Here is a 19829-nt window from a genome sequence, read left to right as displayed (position 1 = left end):
CATTGTAGGTAATTTTTTGTTTAGATGCCACACCAGCTCTAATGCTACCCTCATGAATGAATGAATAAGATAAGATAACAGCTTTATTACAACCGTGTAGAAAATTTTACATTTCTAATTTGGTGTTTAAAATGTAATAAAGTTAATAATGAATAACTAAAAATAAGTTAGTAAGGATATTTTATTTTGTAGCTTACTACGCATAAGACATTTAATGTGTAAGTTTGTTCTGGGAGTTATGTTTTTAAATCTTTTGGCATGCCCAGTTTTTGGCTGTGTAATGCTTGTTCTCTTCAGGCTATATACCCCACTTTATACGTGTGTATGCTTTTTTCAAATAAACTGAAACCGTCTTATTCACAGCAAATAGTCCTTGAAAAGAAAAAAAGAAATTATCACAGCCAACATCGCTTTTTATTACAACTGTCGTTTTCATCGGCGATATTTTATTATCCAAATAATTTTTTTCCGGAGTGAACATGTGACACCACGTACATATCAATAAAAATATATTTCCCATGATGCTTTGTTCAGTTGCTATGACGTCACTTGAAGCCATCTTGGATGCCTGTGTTTTGATTTTGTGATATATCGAGGTTGCCGGTTGTCACTCAAAATACGGAGATGTACTGATCGTATTGTAATCTTTATATCTGTGAGTGATATTTGAGAATGGGAAACGGAGCTAGTAGCAATGTGAAATCAATCAAACTCAAACAGAATCGACGGAGCCTTCAAGATCTCCACGAAGTTCGAGAAAGGTGAGTAGACTCGAAGTTCGAACCAAAACATATTAACGATTTGCATCGCCTAGCGATTTTGATCGCCAAATAATCAATCAAAACCTGATGTCTACCTTCTCAAACAATCTAAATTGTGTTTAAGTTTAACTGTAAACAGCAGACTGCCATTATTTTGCTGCGATAAAAACAGCGCCCTCGCGCGGACGAGTCTGTTGTCCATAGATTTATGTTTTGCAGCAAACCCCCAATCTTTTTTTATCTTCTTTGCCTTGGGGTGGGGGACATTAAGACCCGATTTATATGTGGCGTTAACAAACTCATCCTTCGTTGGAAAATTTGTATTTATCTGTCATTCAAAGTCACTGTCACTGACCATAGAAGCAAAATATCACCAGTAGCTTTTTTTTGCATCGTACTCATGATCATAGTAAATAGTGTTTGGTCTCACAGGTAAATCCCCAGTACCATGTAGAGTGGGATAAGTTGTCACTACTACAGCTGGTTGTCTCTTTCAAAATATCGATAACATTTAATTCAACGTTTCGCCCTAAAACTAAGGTTTCATTCGGTCAGGATAAATGCTAAATAACTGTATACCCGGTACATACTCATAATCGGTAGACTAGAGTTTCAATTTTACCTTGGTTGTACACCAAAAAAGGTCAACTCCAACTCTGAGTGAGTGTGCCACAAACCAATTGGAAAGGCCAAATCCACTGGCAAGATTCATTCTCTAAAGAATGTAATTTTGATGGAACATTGGTTCATGGAGGTAAAAAGAGATCTCTTTTTACCTCCATGATTGGTTAAAGTCCTCTAGTGCTTGTGTTTGACTGGGCTTGGTTGACACCAGGATAGCACTTTAAATTGCCAATTTAATATGCTAGGAAGATAGTCACACACAGCCCTGTTGTATAGTCTGAATCCTGCTGTTTCTGTGGCAAAATGCACTCTATGTCACCACTTGCAAAATAGACACAAAAATATTCAAACAAAAAACACTGTCAAACTTAAGGGAAGAGTTAGTGACCAGTAAAACTTTTGGCGGGTACCTAGGCTGTTATTTTTGATACTGCATTTAGTACTGTAAAATCTATTTTAGAAGCCACGGCTTCTATTAAAATGGTACAATGCAATGGAAGGGATGTGGCTTCTATTAGAGCATCTACACATATGAGAAATGGTGAATTTTTGGTTCTCAATTGTTCAAAAAGAATGGGTGCGGCTTCTATTAGCGATGGGGCTTCTAGTACAGATTTTACGGTACTAGCTATTATTGAAATACTGAATTAACTGATTTCTAGCCCTTTTTAAAATTTCTATTAATATTCACTATATCTTGTGTTGACTATTCTATTTTTATAGGAGATCCAATTCCGATGGATATATTGTGGATAATCTTAATTCCAGTAAATCGAAGGTGAGATGTAATCAATATTCTGTCAATAAACAGAATAATAATAGTTAGCCACCCTGTGACTCATGTATGGAAAAACACATTCTAACTTCACTCATATTTCATTACACTGTAAACTGTATTATGCTCATCTACTATAAAACTTCTTCCCTACATTGCTGAAAAGTGAAAATTACAGTTAATACTTTCACAGAAATAAACAATATATATGTTTATGCCTGGTTACTACTGTATATTGTTAGAATTTTGCTGCCAGTAATCCTTGGGTAATAGCGAGGGAGTCGTCACCTGCGAATGCGTCAGATGGCCATAGCGTGTCATTGTTTACAAACAAGCGTCTCTCTATGAACCTTTGCATTTTTAGCTTGTGTTGTTATCGTCGCTTGGGACTCAATTCCCGCATGTGCGCAGGTGACAACCCTCCCGCTTTAATTGTGATGGCATTATTTCCTAGAATCTTACTGTTGTAAATATAATTATATAATTGTAGTTTAGTTTCTACATACATGTACAGCACTGATATTTGGCTATACAGTTTTTCAACCCAAGAGATGCTCAGTACTGGTACCTCTATTGGATGTCATTATTCCTCCTTGAAAATCCCCTCACTTGTAAATTGTTTGTTTTTTCACTCATTTTGCTTTGCTTTCATCTATGCAGCACAATAAAAGATTTTGTTATTAATTTTAATAGGTGGATATGTTGCAACTGCAATTGAAAGAATGTCAACAGTTGTTGTCAGAAACTGAAGAGAGAGCTGAGAAGGCGGAGGAGAAAGCTAAGACTGTTGAAGAACAGGTACGACACCAGCTGACAATGTGTCTGGACATCAAATACACTAAAATTACCCCAAAAATATTTCAATGGCGATAGATACACCATTAATATGGCACAGAAACCTTCCAATATGCCGTTTCCAGGTCGATCCGCCCTTCCACACCTATCCCCCCGCTTGGCCACTCCACTCCCTCGCCGGTGTGTGCTCCCTCTTGTTAATTTTTTCCAGAAAAACCCCTGACGATATCAGAAGACAAATGGTTTTTAATAAAAGGTTGAGATAAAAAAAAAAGTGGCTTGTTCTTTCCACCATTCTGTCTGATTGATAGTATATTCAGGGTTATTGTTGGTCTGGAACTGTGATATATTTCATCACACAATTACCATCTTTTGTTTACAGTGTGTCTGTGCTGTCTATGATTCAGTATACAATAAAAGCAATTTTAGTTGCCTATCGGTGTATTTGATATGCACTTCTAATATATGGTTTATGCAATATGATTGTGCAACATACCCCCGTAGTAAGTATGAGCAAACTGAGTGATGTACATTACACTGATTCACTGTCTACTCATAACCCTTAGGGTCTATGGTCTAATTAATATTCATGAATAAATTAGTGACCCTATATCTAAAGGCCACCTGGCTATAAAGGCAAAAATCTCAAAGTCCCTTGGGTTTGTTTGTTTGCTAGTCGTTTCAAGTGTTGCTTTCCTATTATTGTAGATGGCTGAAGTGGAAGGTGAAAACTTTGAGTTAATTGATAAAGTTGCAGCCCTGGGAGACGAAATTGAAGTTTTACGAAGAGATGCAAATCAAGATGATTTTACAGGAACTGTAATGGCTAAGGATCAGGTATGTATTGTACACACATCTATTGAATAATAGTTGATATTATTACTGTTGTTGGTGAAGTAAACCTAAATTAGCCTAGTTTTACTCCAAAAATTTCAGTTCATTCTCTGAATTGCACACTTTTGAATTCTTGATGCCCGATGCTGCCAAGACCATGTATTAGATCTCTTATATATGTAGATCTCATGTGACTGGAAGTATATGTAAAACGTGCGTCCAATCAGAGTTGGTGTAGTATATATAGCAATGAACATTAAACAAATGGCGAGAATAAGATGTATGAATTCACTGAAAAGAGCACACTTTACTACACTGTCATTGTACAGGTACCGCCTAGGTGTTGTGGTGATAGCCAAATAAATCTCCATTGGCTGATGAAGATGATTTCGGTGATGTGAAGCATGGAATGCAAGATACGCCTGCAACTTGCCCAGTATTTTGACAATCCATATTATTCAAACCTTTTGTAATTTTAATTTGGATGCATTCTTGGCATGTAATACTTTTATAATAAGAGTTCTTGCATATTAATACACATATAATAAATTTAATTTTTCATGTTTTTTTTAGAGCATTGAAAAGCTGGAGAAAGAAAACAAAGATTTACAAGTTGATCTCAAGAAGTTGGTAAGTGTAGGATTGGATATGGTAAAGAAAAAGAAAAATTAATTCTATAAACTTGAAAAACTGGTTTTGTCGTCCTTCGCAAAATGAAGTTTCCCATAGTTTTCAGACAATTTTATCAAGAACACCACCTATTGGAAATTGTAAAAAATATTGAAAATGTTTTTTAAAAATGCATCAAAATGTTTGTGGGATGAAATACGACTGGTGGGTTAACAACCAATAAGTTTGTCTGTCTTATTGCTGTGTGTTTGATATTTCTAATCATTTTGTTGAGTCAAAGACACTGGTTGGGTCATGTTTTTATTTGTCATTATGAATACTTTTCCCATAATCACTGTACCACAATCGTCTTAAATTTTAGTGTTCAGCAATACCTATGTTAATATACTGTACACTATTCATGACATGCTATGTGAAATGACAGTCCAAACTTCCCACAACAAATTAGGCAAACCACTTGATGATAACACAGCACAACCACTTTTTTATTTGTGCATCCTGAGCTGCTATTACTGACAGGCTGTGATACTGCATATGGTGTAATTATGTCAAAGTTGATTAAAACATGACGTGTTCTTTTACAGAGACTGAAGGCCAAGAAAAGAATAAAAAGTATTCAGACAGAATTAGCGGAGACTAAACAGGAATCTTCTTTGAAGATCTACAGCTTGAAGCAGGATATATCCCGAATTGAGGAAGAGAATGCGAAACTGACACGTAAGTGAAATATTGCTAATGCAGCAAAACATGTATTTATTGATTGGACATTTTTAGACAGGATTTGTCTTTATAATAGTGTTCTACCAAATGGGGTGTAGATTCAATGACACTTTCAGTGAAAGAGACTTGAAAAAATTGTAAATTTATGTAAAAAGTACTGATTATTATTATTTTTTTTTCATCAACTAACTTTTTAGAACGACTTGATAGAGCCTGTTCAGCTTCAAAATCAAGACAGTTCAGTTCAGAGAAGAAAGATGATGAACCAGAATGGGAAGACAGCAGAACTAAATTAATTTTAGAGCTATCCAACCAAGTATCCACACTGGATGATAAAATTAACCAACTTGAAGATGAACTTGAAGCAAAGGAGAAAATCATACAAGAATTGCAAAAGTTGCATTTACGGCCGCCGAGTGGAACTAGGAAAGGTTCCTCATCAAAAGGTTTGAAAGACGCTCATCAGACTGACTCTAACAGGCCAGGAAGTGGACATGCTGATGCTCTGAAACAGAGAGTGTCGTCTGCTGGCAGTATAGATAGTGTTGAATCAAGGGAAAACATTAGACCTGATCTTGATTCAGGTATAGGGTTAGATGAGAGCACTGCCGCTAGCAGGTTGTCCTCTGCCCCACCTAGAATGACTGCCGAATCTGAGACGCAGAGTCGATCAGCTGTGAATGAAGCTGTCAGTTCTAGTCGCCGACGACGGAGTAATAAAATACAGAAACATTCATCTGTAGATGTATCAGACATTGAAAGAACAAGAAAGCAATCAGAAATAAACTCAAGATTTTTTGATTCGGTCAACGATGCTCAAAAAGATTTGCCATCGGCAGATGTCCACTCTGAAAGTAGAGTGAATAGTGGAGGAGCTAGGAGGAAAAACCTGAAAGCAAAACAGGCTTTTACATCTGAGCAAATCTCAGGGGATTCTATGAGGACTCAACAACAATACACTGAAAAATCAAAGCCTAAAATTGCAGCAAACTTCTCGCAACCAGACGAGTTGGATGATTTACTTCATGACATTGATAGTGTGGGTTACAGTGACGAACATCTGAAAAAGAGAAAAAAAAGATCAAAATATAAATCTCCATCCTCCTCTGGGGATCAGAAAGTATGCATAGATGTTACCGTGGATTTGGAGCCTTCGATACAAGGAATATCAGTGCCATGATTTTGAGATGGCTGGTGCCATGATTTCAAAAGTATCATTTCCATGATTTCACAATATCAGTGCCGCAATTTCAAGATATTGGTGCCATGGTTTCAAGGTATTATTACCATGATTTCACAATACCAGTGCTATGATCTCAAGATATCGGTGCCATGATTCGGAGCATTTAAGCTCCATCCATATTTTTTTTGGTAGCATATTTTGTATTTTTATGTTTTACATAGCTACAAACACAATCATATTCTATGCACTTGTATTTGAGTTTAGTGGCAATCAAAAGAAGTTTAAAATGTGTATTGTCTGCTAAATTTTCTTGAAAACCTATGAAGTATTTTGGGCTGTGAACCACATTCAGCAGTTTCACTAGTTATACTTGTATGGTCATATGCATCAATCGAACATAGTTCTAAGCAAAAGTGTCCTAAAACCCAAAGAATGCTTGCATGAACAGAAATAAACGAGATTATCACCACATTCAAAAAAGCAAAAAAAACGTGTCTGAGATGAACACAAACCAGTGCTTTCATAGATTCACAAATTTGCATTCGGAATTCAAGAAATGTAGGTTCCCCTTGCAATTTTTTGGATTATATTGCAATTTGTGTTTCTTCTTGGTATTTCATACGTCAAGAAGAATTTCCAATAAAATACAGCTTTAAAAAAAAATGTTGAGAGATAAAATAGTGTTCCATTTTCAGGTTGTAGTAGATTTAAGTGCAATTGATGCTAACCTTTTGTGAAGAGGTAAAATACCGATGGTGTGAATAAATATAATAATATATTTACCTTTGATACTGTAATCTGTATGTGGTTAATGTCATGCAGATCTACAGCTAGCATGTATGTTTTTTTTTTCATTATTGAGTTTTTAATAAAAAGTTCACTATGAAAAACAATAGGTAGGGTATATATATATATCGGTAAATTATTTAAATGTGTATTCTATTGCAGTATGTACAGAAAAAAATCCATCCTTGTTTAAACACGGTGAATTACCACTCTACCAGAAGAGACTTTTTGCTGTGTATGAATGGTAGAAAGATGCTTGGTTGTCTTGGCAACATGCTATGCTGGCAGAAAAGCATTTGTTTTAAAATGAAGTATTTATAAATTATGCTCCTCACATGTGATTCATTTCTAAGAATTAAAAAATCTGATAATCTTTTTTTCTCACTCTGTTAACTTTTCAAATTTCTGTAATATAAAGTGATAACTCAATCTCCTGTTTAATTATAATTAATGAGAATTAATTCACTACATTCAATTACCCACCATAGACTCCGGTCAGTCAAAATGACTATTTTGAACTGTAGGCATTAATCAGCGATTCTGCCGATAGAATCCAGGTCAGGGGAAGCCCCATGACCTCAAGATTCTTTTACCCCTTACGTCACGAACCCACGTGACCGAGGCCACCTGGCAGCGCCACAGGTAGCCGTCCTTCACTCTTAATTTCTCTCTGCCTCGAGTGGAGATGAAATCTAGTGAGCTCTGCTGGATCGCCTGCTTTTTTTCCTGTCCGGATTTATAGCTTGGGTTGTTGCCGCTGCTCGGCATCCGACATGGTAGCTGGTAGGATAAGTTTTCCTTGTCTTTTTTTACCCTCGTGTTGTTTTCCCCTTTGTGTGTAGTATTTTTCACAGCAAAGAAATCAAAATCCGGCGCCACTACGTAGTCACATGTTGATTTCATGGCGGCACCTTTTACAACTGTAATTCGTCTCCCTCATGCATGTCGTCTTTTATTTTTAATGTATTTAGCAATATATCGATGTAATGACAGCTCCAAGGCTCGCTGCCTTTTTCTTCCGGTCTCCTCGTCTTTCGAGCCGACCGTACAGTGGTTTATTCAGAATCTACCAGCATAGAACCCGCATCCGAGATGCTTTGTCGTGGCTACGTGTGGGTTTCGGGTTTTTTTGCATGAAAGCGTGTTTTTTTCACTGGAGTTCTGAGGCCTGAGATTTTCTTTCAGAGTCATCAAAATCGCTGACACTGACCGCGTCACAGCAAGGTCGCGCGTCCAGTAAACAAATCGGTTAAAGTGAGTTGCGTGTTTTGCATGAGTGGAAAGTCCTCACGCTCGGCTACCGGTACTTCATGTATCGGGACGTCGAGTAAGAGGCCCGACGGCGGAGGTACCGATATTTTCTCGGTCTCCCCCGCTGATCGGAGGGCATCCTCACAGTCTGTTTTTTCAGGTGGTGTTTTTTACCCGATTTTACCGGCTGCAGCGAGGCTGTGCCCCTGGAGGCTTTCCTCCTATGGGCCCGTTATGGGTCTCTTCGTGGACCCTTCCTCGCACGGCGCCGAGTTTGCCTCCGAGTTGAGGGCTTTGGTCGAAGGACTGTCGGGGCAATTGCGTCCCTGGCAGGCCGGGTAGATCAGACGCAGTCAGAGCGAGCTGTCTCCACTGTGTCCCCTCGGTGGGCAAGCAGGAAAAGACACGAAAGCATGTTTGCATTCAAACACGTCTCTTCTGGGGAACCCTGTTCCCAGTCACGACTCTCCCACTATTTTGGGGGGGTGGCCGAGGCTCAGGCTAATTGCACCGGTCCTTCTCTGGATCCCGCGGGCACTGAATGCCAACGGGTTGCTGGCAGCCAAGTCTCCGATCTCGGGGCAGGGCTTTCAGGGCAGGGCACGTGTTGACCCCCCCAACTTTCAGCCAGCTAGGGTTCGTCACGCGGTAACGGTACAACGGTAACGAATTTATCCTTGTGTCCGGTCCCCGCTGTGGGTTTTGACTCCTTTCTTACCGTCCCACGGGCGTCCCCAGAGGGAATCGACCGTCATGAGACGCACAGTCGAACACGCTCCCTCTCACATATTTTAAGTTAAAGGAGACGCATTCGCTTGCGTTGGATACAGCCGGTACTCTGGGCGGTCTCTCAGAGTCTTCCATCTGTATGACTCAGTGAGCCACGCTTTTGGGGTGAGGCGGAGTATCATCGATCCCAGTGATACAATGTATATACCCCCACCCTTGATCCTAAAGCGACCACCTAAGGTTGCTTCAACGCTTATGGGATAACGGGCATCGGGATCCAAAGCAACCCCGTCGGCACATCTCTCCCCTGTCCGTCTGAGTGCGGAGTGGGGCGCAGAGCACGCAAACGGTGTTGATGGGCAGCGTTGGTCAGCCGCGGAGGATGTAATGCTTAAGGCCCCCGGGTGGGGATAACGTTAGGCAACACTTCCCACTGGACCAAACGCTACCCGGTCGGTGTGTTTCTGGATCAGACCCCATAGCGTGGGATGAGACCAAAACGCCCCCAACCGGATTCCAAGGCACCTTCCCCAGACCCCGGTACCACGAATTTGGCAAACCGGGCAAAGGGGGATAGCCGCGTTCCATGGGTGTCTTTGCCAATTGAGGACGACCCATCTAGCCCTGAGGGCAGAGTTGCTTGAGCGCATTATTATGCGTGCCCATCACTCTGGTGACCTTGGAGGCAGAACGCACCAGCCTCCTAGACCAGGCAACATTTTTACTGGTGGGCCACCGCACATCTACGTGCGACACCCCCTAGTGTTGCCTGGCTCGCTTGGCCAGGGCCACTACTGTGCTACGAGATGCGGCCTTAGACGCATGTGTTTTTGCCGACAAGCTGAGCTGGGGTACGTCCCCCACCTCAGTGACGCAGACTGGACACCCTCCACCCTCTTTGTTCAGGGAATGGTGGGTACAGTCTCGGAGCTTCGGAGTGCAATGAATCAGAGGGTTCAGATCAAATTCGCTAGCCAATTGGTCCTGCCATGGGCAAGCGGAGGGCACCCCAAGCACAGAAAACACAACGCCCTAGGGCGTTGTCCGCTAGCCAGAGTCAGCCAGGAGGCAAGCGCTTATACCCTTCCATGGGAGGGAAGGGTAGTGGCGCGCCCCCAGGGAGGTAAGAGCCAGGTGGTGGCTCCTCACCCTCTCTGGGCGGACGTCTACCCGGCAGCAGGGAAAGCATGTTTGACGCTCACCTCTGCAACCGGGGTGGACAGGCACGTGTTCGGTGAGTGGCCAGGTCACAACTTAGTGACTACTTCAGGCCTTGGGGAACTCGCCTCATGGGGGAAGGGAGCACCCCCCTGCAACTGCCGAACACATGGCCACACATCCCTGTCGTACAGATTGCGCTGGTGTAGTCCGGTTTGGAGACGGCGGATGACCGATACCTGGACCTTTCCAGGTGGTGACATCCGTTTACGGCATACCGCTGAAATCTCCACTTCCCCCCGTCAGTGTCTCCCCTGTTGGGCACTGCCAGGGGACTCCTGCAAGGCGGAAGCAATCAGACAGGAAGTAGCAGTTTGCTGGGGAAAGACGCCATACACAGGGTACATCAGCCGGAACTAAGTCCAGGCTTCTACCCAAATGTGTTCGTAGTGCCAAATCTACAAGTGGCAGGCGTCCAGTTTTGGACCTAGACAGACTGAATCAGTATGTGCCCCTCGATCCGTTCCACATGGAGACACCATTCAGGGTTCTTCTCTCCATCCACCGTTTTGACTGGCTAGCCCCGCTAGACTTAAGCGGGGCCTACCTGCACGTACCGATGCACCTAGCGAGTTGCCATCTCCTTCGAATCGCCCAGCTGGGCCAAGTATTCGAACTTCGGTGCCCCCCCCCCCTGTTCGGGTTAGGCACAGCGACCTATGTGTTCACCAGAGGGATGAAACAGGTAGTGCTGCTGCTTCACCAGATGTCGGTACACCTCAATCCGTACCCAGACTACTGGTTACCAACAACCCGGGCAAGGGGTAATAGCCAAACGCATCAGGCTAACACAGGATTTACTTCACCAGTTGGGCTCGTTATTAAATTGCCAAGTCCCACCTCGACCCAACGCGCAGTTGGTGTCCCTGGGCATGGAGTTTTGACACAGAGGTAAGCTTGGCTTAGCTATTTCAAGCATATTGCTTAGCGCTAAGCAGCCTAGCCGAATGCCTAGTCAGCGTTCCCTCGGTGTCCCTCCGTGAACTAATGCAGATCATCGGAATGATGACCTCGGTTCGAAGGGTCGTTCCCCAGGCCGCACTACGCAGCCGCCCGGTATAACGCTTGTTATAACGCCGAGCTCTCCTATGGGAACTAGATAAGCGGGTTCCGATCTCGGATCAAGTGAAGGAAGCCCTGCCCTGGTGGTCGTCACTGACCAACCTCGGGCAGAGGGGCCCCCTTGGACCCGCTCACCGCAGGTATGACTCTGATAACAGATGCCTCCCCCCAGGGTTGGGGAGCGCATCTATTGGACGAACAAGCCCAAGGATATGGCTCTCGCATAGTTTTGGGACCACCATATCAACCGGCTCGAACTGTGAGCAGTGTACTTAGCACTACCACGCTTTTTACCCGTAGTTCGAGACCACAGAGTCCTGCTCTGCACAGACAATGCAGCGGTGGTCTCCTTCAAGAAGGAGGGGGGGACGCATTCCCCATCGTTGTCAGTCCTAGCGGAGCAAAATCCTCCTTTGGTGCCTGGAATACAATGTGGAGCTAACCGCACACCACCTTCCAGGGGTGAGGAACAGTCTGGCGACACCCTTTCAGGGCGACTCCGTCTCCAGAACACGGAGTGGCTGATACCCCAGTGGGTAGCCTCCAGGCTGTTTCGACTGTGGACGGTCCAAGATTAGACCGTTTGCCGCACCCCGGAACACCAAGCTCCCGACGTACGCAAAACTCCTGCTGACTCCAGGAGCCTGGGCCAGGGTCGCTTTGCTACCCCGCGGATCCACTTAGTTGTGTACGCTTTTCCTCCCTCCCCGCTAGTCCACCGGGCACCGGAGAAGACTTCAACAGGTGCACAACTGCATATTATCATTGGTCGCACCCAATTGGCCAAACAGGGCCTAGTTTCCACTTCTGTCGGAAACGATAGTCGAAACACCAGTAGTGCCACCGGACTTACCGGACATGCCGTCCCAACCAGACGGCGCACTACCACGAGCCCAGCGGGTATCACTTACCCGCATAGAGGCTCTCATTAGACCCGCACATACGAAAGCTTTATCTGAGCGGGCTGCCAACGTCCTGGCCAGGGCGAACTGGGATTCCACCAATGCAGCCTACATTTCTAGGCTGCGAGCATACACTGGTTAGTGTAGCGGGAGGGAGATTGATTGATACCATCCCTCTATTGGCCAGGTAGCAGGCTCCTTCGTCCACCGGTTTGACGAAGTGGGTTTGTCCTACGCAACGATCGTTGGCTACAGGTCGACCTTGTGCCCCACCATTCAAACGTACGAGAACAAGACTAACCGATTGTCCTACTATTAGGAGACTATTTACTGCTTTCCAGACGCTGAGACCCCATGCAAGGGAACTGCCCAACTGGGACTTGTCGGCTGTGTTGTCCGCTCTAAGCAGACCGCCTTTTGAGCCTCTCCAATCAGCACCACTCAATTTTTTGATGTGGAAAATAGTCTTCCTACTGGCCCTCGCCTCAGGTAGGCGCCGGTCAAAGCTAGGCGCGCACTATCCTTTGCGGACGGTTGTGCCGCTTTTATGGGCGATCAAGTTGTACTAAGACACGAATCGGGTTCTCGCCATGAACCAAATCCCAGGACACGATCCTCAACCAATCGTCATCCTCCGGCTGGCAAATATTGTCAGTCCGGAAGATCAGGAGGAATTGCTTCTCTGCCCGGTCCGAGCGCTGAGTTGCTACGAGAACCGTACCAGGTTTTCTAGACGGGGAACCAGACACATGTTTTTGTGTTACGGCCCTGACATGCGGGATAAGCCGGTTTTCCCGACTTCCATCCCCAGGTGGATTACTGCGACTGTACTGGAGGTCTATAATACACTATCCTCCTCAACACAGACCTTGCAGAGACACCAAGTACAAGAACATGAGGTCCGTGCGATTGCTAACTCACTAGCGCTAGCGTCAGGTGCCCCCCTCAAACACATTCTGAGGGCAGGCTTCTGGAGAACGCAGAACGTCTTCATCAACTACTACCTAGGAGACACCCAATCTATTGAGCAGGGTCTCTTCAGGTTAGGCCCCGTCGTAGCGGGTCAGGCCTTGTTTGCTGACCCAGCCCGAACGACTGCAGGGGCCTCTGCGCATAGGCGATAAGTCAGTCTCTGCATTTTTGCGGGCAGATTGTCTGTTCCACTAGCACTTCCTGGAAGCTCCCAGGTTTCGCTTCTGTCGACCTACGCCCTCATGCGAACTGTTTCGGCCCTACTTCAAGCTTATCATCCCCGAGTTCGGCTTGGGTCTAGCTTTCTCGGGCACACCGAACCCTGTCACCACAGCAGCATTGGCTTCTTGCTTCTGGGACAGCACAGGCAAGGTAAGACACCACCCTTCTTGGGTCTTAACTTAGGTTTTGGGGTTTGTTTTTCATCCCGGACTGGGGGAAAGTCTTTCATCATTTTCCTTTTTTTCCTGTTTGCTCGGAAAAACCCGCCACCTATCGGTGTCTGACTCTGCCTACAGTTCAAAATAGTCATTTTGACTGACCGGGGTCTATGGTGGGTAATTGAACGTAGTGAATTTAGGCGAGGGTTCTCCGAACCCGCCTATTCACATAGTTCATACCCACCATAGACTCCGGGTCCCCCCCAACCTCCCCACTCTTTCCGTCGCGTTGGTCTAAGTCCTCGAGGCGGAGAGAAAGGAACCAGAGTGAAGGACGGCTACCTGTGGCGCTGCCAGGTGGCCTCGGTCACGTGGGTTCGTGACGTAAGGGGTAAAAGAATCTTGAGGTCATGGGGCTTCCCCTGACCTGGATTCTATCTCTCCATCACCGGCAGAATCGCTGATTAATGCCTACAGTTCAAAATGGTCATTTTGACTGACCGGATTCTATGGTGGGTATGAACTATGTGAATAGCCGGGTTCGGAGAACCCTCGCCTAATTTCCTATCTCCAAGAAACAATCACACAAACACATCTGTTTTCTATATACCGGTATTTTCAAGTTTTGGAGTGATACAAGTACATGTACATGATTCCCGCTGTTGTATGCTAAGAGAGACAGAATTCACAGTATTCATAGGAGTTACAAGTTCTTTGTAAATTAGCATAGAATGGCTTAAACAATATTGGTGCTTATTGCTAAGAAGTTTAATGTGTTAAACTAAATTACAACGAACATCATACGTTCTTTCAACCGCAATTTAAAAAAACAAAAACATTTATTTTCTTCTGTCAATTACTCTCTATTTATCATAACTTGACAGTAGGCAAATACTTTCAGTTGACGTAGTCAAAAAAAATATAGGTATAAAATCATAGTACATTAACACAAAATTCAAACTTGTGTTACATGATGACTGGCCCTCAAGTACAAAGAATGTATGTATATCTCAACATGCCAAGGTGCATATATTCGAGGCAGGGAGCTGTAATTATGTAAGCATGTTTTTTGGGAAATTCTTTGTTTTGTGATCTGATTAAAACGGTCAGGGGTTTAATTCAGGCATTGTATGAGGATCATGTGAATTTTACCGAATGTGTGATCTAAGCCGGCTAGCATTTTTATTTTAATATCCATTTCTCTGGAGCAAATATGGCAAATTCTATGCACTATTACATGGTATATATGTGCGATTTTGCTTTGTGATTCGGTTGAATATAGTTGATTAGCAATTATTTTTGCCATTAAATCCTAATGCACACTTGGCCAATAGTTTTTGAGTGCTGAGTGAAAAAAAAACTATATGCAAGGAAACTTTCACCCAACAAATTTTAGCAGATTGTACCAACTTATCGGTCATTGTCGGATGTATAACATAGCGCCACCTATAATGGCTAGTGTAAAACAGTTATAGAGGGCGCTGCACAATTCATCATGAACAATGTCTACTATGAAGCACGCGTAACCAATCCTAAGACTATGGCGCTACGGACTCACGACTTCGCGCTTTGATTTGGATTAAACACAATTGTAAATGCGAAATCAATCGATTAAGTGAAAATCAGTATAAAGGCTAACTAATAAATATTTGAATAAAACGCCCGTGATACAGGATTTGGTCGCCAAGGAATCGTGTTCACAGAACTAGCCCTGTGTACAGTGCTGTGTGTACGGGGACGCGTTCGGTTGATAGATGTCCCCACCACAGCCCTGCAAACTTCCATAGACAAAGTCCGGGACATTGAAAAATGTAACTTTTTTAATGAAATAACATGCCCAGCTACTAAAAATGATGATCGATTACCAGATATATCCAGAACTCCCAGTTCGGAGTCCAATTGTGATTGAAATCGGCTACTTTGCCCTAAAAACTAACGCATTCTGTCGCGTGAATGAAATTAAAAATGACGGCGTTTGGTGGATAATTCCTCCGGTACCTACGCGTTTACAATTTGTCCGTCTTTACTAGTTTTTTTTAAAGACATTTCAGTTTCAGATAACTTTATAATGGTTGTTATGGATAACCATAGTCATTTCAACCGATTTCGGCTGGGAAACTACTTATTTTTAACTTGCGCACCAATTACGGTGCGCTCCCGGACTTTGTCTATGGAGGTACGCAGGGCTGTGGTGGGGACATCTATCAACCGAACGCGTTCCCGTACACACAGCACTGTACGCAGGGCTATCACAGAACGTGCTGTCTCAATCCACAGTCACAAGGACCATGGACCTACCAACACGTCCATGCAAGAACTATCCCCATTCTGGAAACGAAATGTATTATATTGTACCAACGCTCGCATCGTCCGAGTCAAACGGTTTTTCAAACGGTGAGACTTTTTATTTTGAAAACTGCGTGATCTGTTCTGCTTGGGTCGCCATTTAAAAAAACCCCGCTCTACTGTATTTTGATACAAGCTGATTTTTGTCGCATCTCCCCTCCTTGACGTTAAGGGCGCCTAATAAATACACACTGTAGTGGTTCAATCTGCCAAGGGTTAGTTTGGAGGGGTGACCCGAAACAAACGCTCCTTGGCTGGCGAAGACGCAACGCTCGTAGCGGGTAAATGAACTGTTGATTCCTTCCGATATTAGTACTCCGAAAGTTACTGTATACCATCTGTGATACCACCCAAGATAGGCGTGCATAAAATCAACTTACAGTAATGTGAACATACGGACGCTTCGTCAGCCATATAAAATCAAAAAACACAGAACTTATTCGGTGATTTTGTCAATTTAGTAATCTATTTAATGTTAAAATACAATTAAACTACCTTACCAATTTCGAAACAGGTTGTTCGAACCACAAAGCACATTTTGTATTGACGAGTTACGCCATGCACTCATAATGGACATTGTGCGAGACAAACTTATTCTGCCAAACAAATCTTCCCTTGGCCATTTTGATTTCATGGATACTTTCAGTATCTTAAAATAGTGACGTTTTTTTTTGGGAACAGACTATCGTTGAAATTATATATTCAACCAATCTTAACACACTTTGAACCTTCCAAAATGAAACATTTGCCGTTCTTTTGATAGATTCACAAAAAATAACAGGGACAGAAACTCTGAGTACGGTCACATGTCGGCGACACGAACGTCACAACATTATTGAAACGAAATAGCTTATTGTTCCAAAGTGAACATTACGCAGATTAACGATATGTAGTGTCAAAATGTGAAATAATGTAAACTGGGTCATGCAGTCATGCCAAAAACATTCATGTCACAAAATCACCATGCTTTGCGAATTTCCATTACGAGCGTTGTCCAACAAAGCTGATTGACACATTAAAGTGCCTGTGAAATACATTACCCGTTTTGGATTTGTGTTCCACTGAAAAAGACAGTTATTGATTTTTGTTGTTGAAAATGATTACTCCTATCCGAGTAAATTTGAGATATTTTTCGTGTTGTAGCCACTCTCACCTGTGCTGAAACAGTTTCCGGCTTTCCGACTCTAGCCGGAGCGAAAGTGCGCCACCAAATGCCAAATATGAGAGGAAGCCATATCCCGGTACTTTACTTTTATACTACTGTGCCATTTAACGACACTGTTAACGATACCAGTACATATTTTTTGTTCGGCGTTTTTTTTAAACGTATTTTTGGCGGACCCGGCAATGCGCAAAGTAATAGTGTGAGAATTTACGCGTTTCCTAACGATCCGAAGGTGTGACCGTGTGACATCAGTGGACGAAAGCCGAAAAATCTATGGGGAAAAGTTGGGATGGACATTCTCCCTATACCATCTCATCACAGAGTCTTACTTGTCCTCATTTATAAAAGAACAACTTGGCTTTAAAGACAGGTGCCGAAAAATTAAACCTGGCACAGTATTAACACTAACGCTGTCAAAAAGTTTCTGAATTGTTTGGTGATTGGTGTTGAATGACGACTTCATATTCTGTGACCTTTTCTTGCAATTTGATCTGCGTAAAATGTGGGCTGTCAATATTTTGCGACCAAGTAATTTTTAATGTGCTGTCGTAATTATGACAATCACGCTAACTCAAATAATTTTTACTGTTTTTCGCTCTCAATTATTGTTGTTATCCAATAAATACATGAGTGGCAATTTAGTCTAAGAAGAGAAAATTGAATACAAAAATGTGTCTCCAGGGGTATTTGAGTATGCAAATGAGAAACTAACAAGAAGCCTCGTTTTAAAATACATGTACATAAAAATAAAATTGGCGTAGATTGAATTTGAAATCAATTTTTTCAATTTAAAAAAAATATTTTGTTCTTAACAACATGAAAAATAATAATATTAATGTACCAATAAATGATTTTGGGCAAGAAAATAACAGGCATTTCACAGGTACTTTAAACAATAAGCGTTTCCTGGCCGGAGATAGAGGTACTGTGTCTCAGTAGAAAGGACGCCGACCTGCGCGTCAAGGCCATGGGAAGATGAATATTAATAAGGTAACTTATATAATATGGATGAAGCTCACAATAATTTATATATTTACTCCTGGCACAATAAATTAATTTCCTGTTTTGCTGAAAATCTATGAAGTAGATATGCTTATATCCTGCAAACATATGGTTTCCCCATTTCATTCAGAAGAACTGCAGATCAGTACACCTCGGGTAGCACGTACGGAAAATGTTAGATGTGTCGTAGGTGAAACAGAGGTGCTATCGTGTGTTAGTGTCAATTCAAGACTTGTTCCAGTAAAAGTATCAGTTAGTTAGTAACTATTAAACGCGATATTTGTGGAATGGCATTATTTGCATAAAGACAAAAGGCTCTGTTACGCGCTTTTCTGTATTCTCCAAACGTCTTCGTTTATTAGTATTTCAGCCAAATCCCTCATCGAGTAGGGGTTACAGTAGACCCGATTTCCAGTCTCTGTACCGAGACGCGTGTATACAGATGCCGTCGCTATTGGTTATATTGTTCTCAACCGAATTTGTTATTACTCACAAGGACATGGTGCCCAAGGTTAAAGGGCGGTGGTCGTTGCGCTGCGTATGTGCGACATTTGTGTTGATAAACATTGATTTTCCCTCAGTCCAATGCGCTCTTCTAATGGAAATCACAAGTATGAAGGTTGACCAGGGCACGACTTGCACTAGTTACCACCGGTGACTCCTTCGATACCTTCCAATCATCTACAAAAATACCTAAATAAAGCTTCGTAATGTCTCAATTTGTACTCGTTCATGTGCGCAACAGTCATAGTCGCCATCTTTGTGTATAAGAGACCCATGTATCTCACGCATGCGTGGCGCGACGACTACCGTCCTTTGTGTCACATTATTACAGCGGCAAGTCGGTTCTAGGTACTGACTCTCATTAGCAAAAATATTGGCAAATATTTTCAATAGTTAATGAACACTCATTTATTCTGAAACTCAAAGCCTTGTCATCTTGAAAATAATAAACAAGCAATATGTCGGCTTATATAGCTCCGCTGTATAGGATGCATAAACATACAACAATCTGACTCATAATACTAGTATATAAATGTTGGATTGAAATATCGTCACAGAATGAACAACTATGATGGTAATCCCCCAAGGTACCTGGATAAAATATTGAAACAATTGGGCAGTCGAAAATATTTTTTAAAACCCAATATTATTTATCAAAATTTAAGCAATCGGGGTAGCTGTTTTCTAAATAGCATTTTTTAAAACTAAAACTAAAAAATATTCACTAAAATATTCACTTCTCGCCACGAAATGAATAAATCTTGGGTTTTAAAGAAGAAAATAAAAATTTGACGACAACGACAAACAATCAGTAATTTGTATAGCTCTGATCGACTGATGCAACATTTTGCCCATTTTTAAGTATTTTTTTCACAATATTCTGGATCATTTTGGAACAAATGGATATAATCTTATATTGGCTACAGATTTAGATCAAAATTAAAAAACAAACAAACAATCTGTGAACATTTTTTTTATTTTGTGAATGATGATGATGAAGTTCATTCTAAGACAACATTCATTTATCAAGCCATACCAGAATACCATGTTATTATATTAGACGGCGAGATTTAAACATTGTACATTCAAACAAACAAAGTGAAATAGAAAACAGGACATTACCCTCAGTACATTTCATTTGTCATTTGCACACGGCACGATACGGATATAAACATGTATGTTGTGGATGT

General features: G+C 42.3%; 1 protein-coding gene across 2 annotated transcripts; it reads left to right on the top strand.

Annotated features, from left to right (window-relative positions):
* Positions 1-543: 543 nt before the first annotated feature.
* On the top strand, positions 544-7555 carry LOC100371255 (uncharacterized). Of its 2 annotated transcripts, XR_014931409.1 has the most exons (8): positions 544-761; positions 2109-2163; positions 2854-2958; positions 3664-3792; positions 4363-4419; positions 5004-5136; positions 5337-6416; positions 7271-7555. XR_014931409.1 is itself a non-coding variant. In XM_002733681.3 (7 exons), the coding sequence occupies exons 1-7, from the start codon at positions 673-675 to the stop codon at positions 6317-6319; spliced, it is 1551 nt and encodes a 516-aa protein (XP_002733727.1). In that variant the 5' UTR covers positions 544-672; the 3' UTR covers positions 6320-7555. The 2 variants fall into 2 exon arrangements, 1 of the variants encoding a protein (XP_002733727.1); XM_002733681.3 differs by having other exon boundaries at positions 5337-7555.
* Positions 7556-19829: the final 12274 nt, after the last annotated feature.

This window comes from Saccoglossus kowalevskii, chromosome 13, assembly GCF_978046115.1.
Source record: "Saccoglossus kowalevskii chromosome 13, keSacKowa6.1, whole genome shotgun sequence".
Classification (NCBI taxonomy): domain Eukaryota; kingdom Metazoa; phylum Hemichordata; class Enteropneusta; family Harrimaniidae; genus Saccoglossus; species Saccoglossus kowalevskii.
The sequence above is the reverse complement of the archived record's forward strand: the minus strand, read 5'-3'. Positions and strand labels throughout refer to the sequence as shown.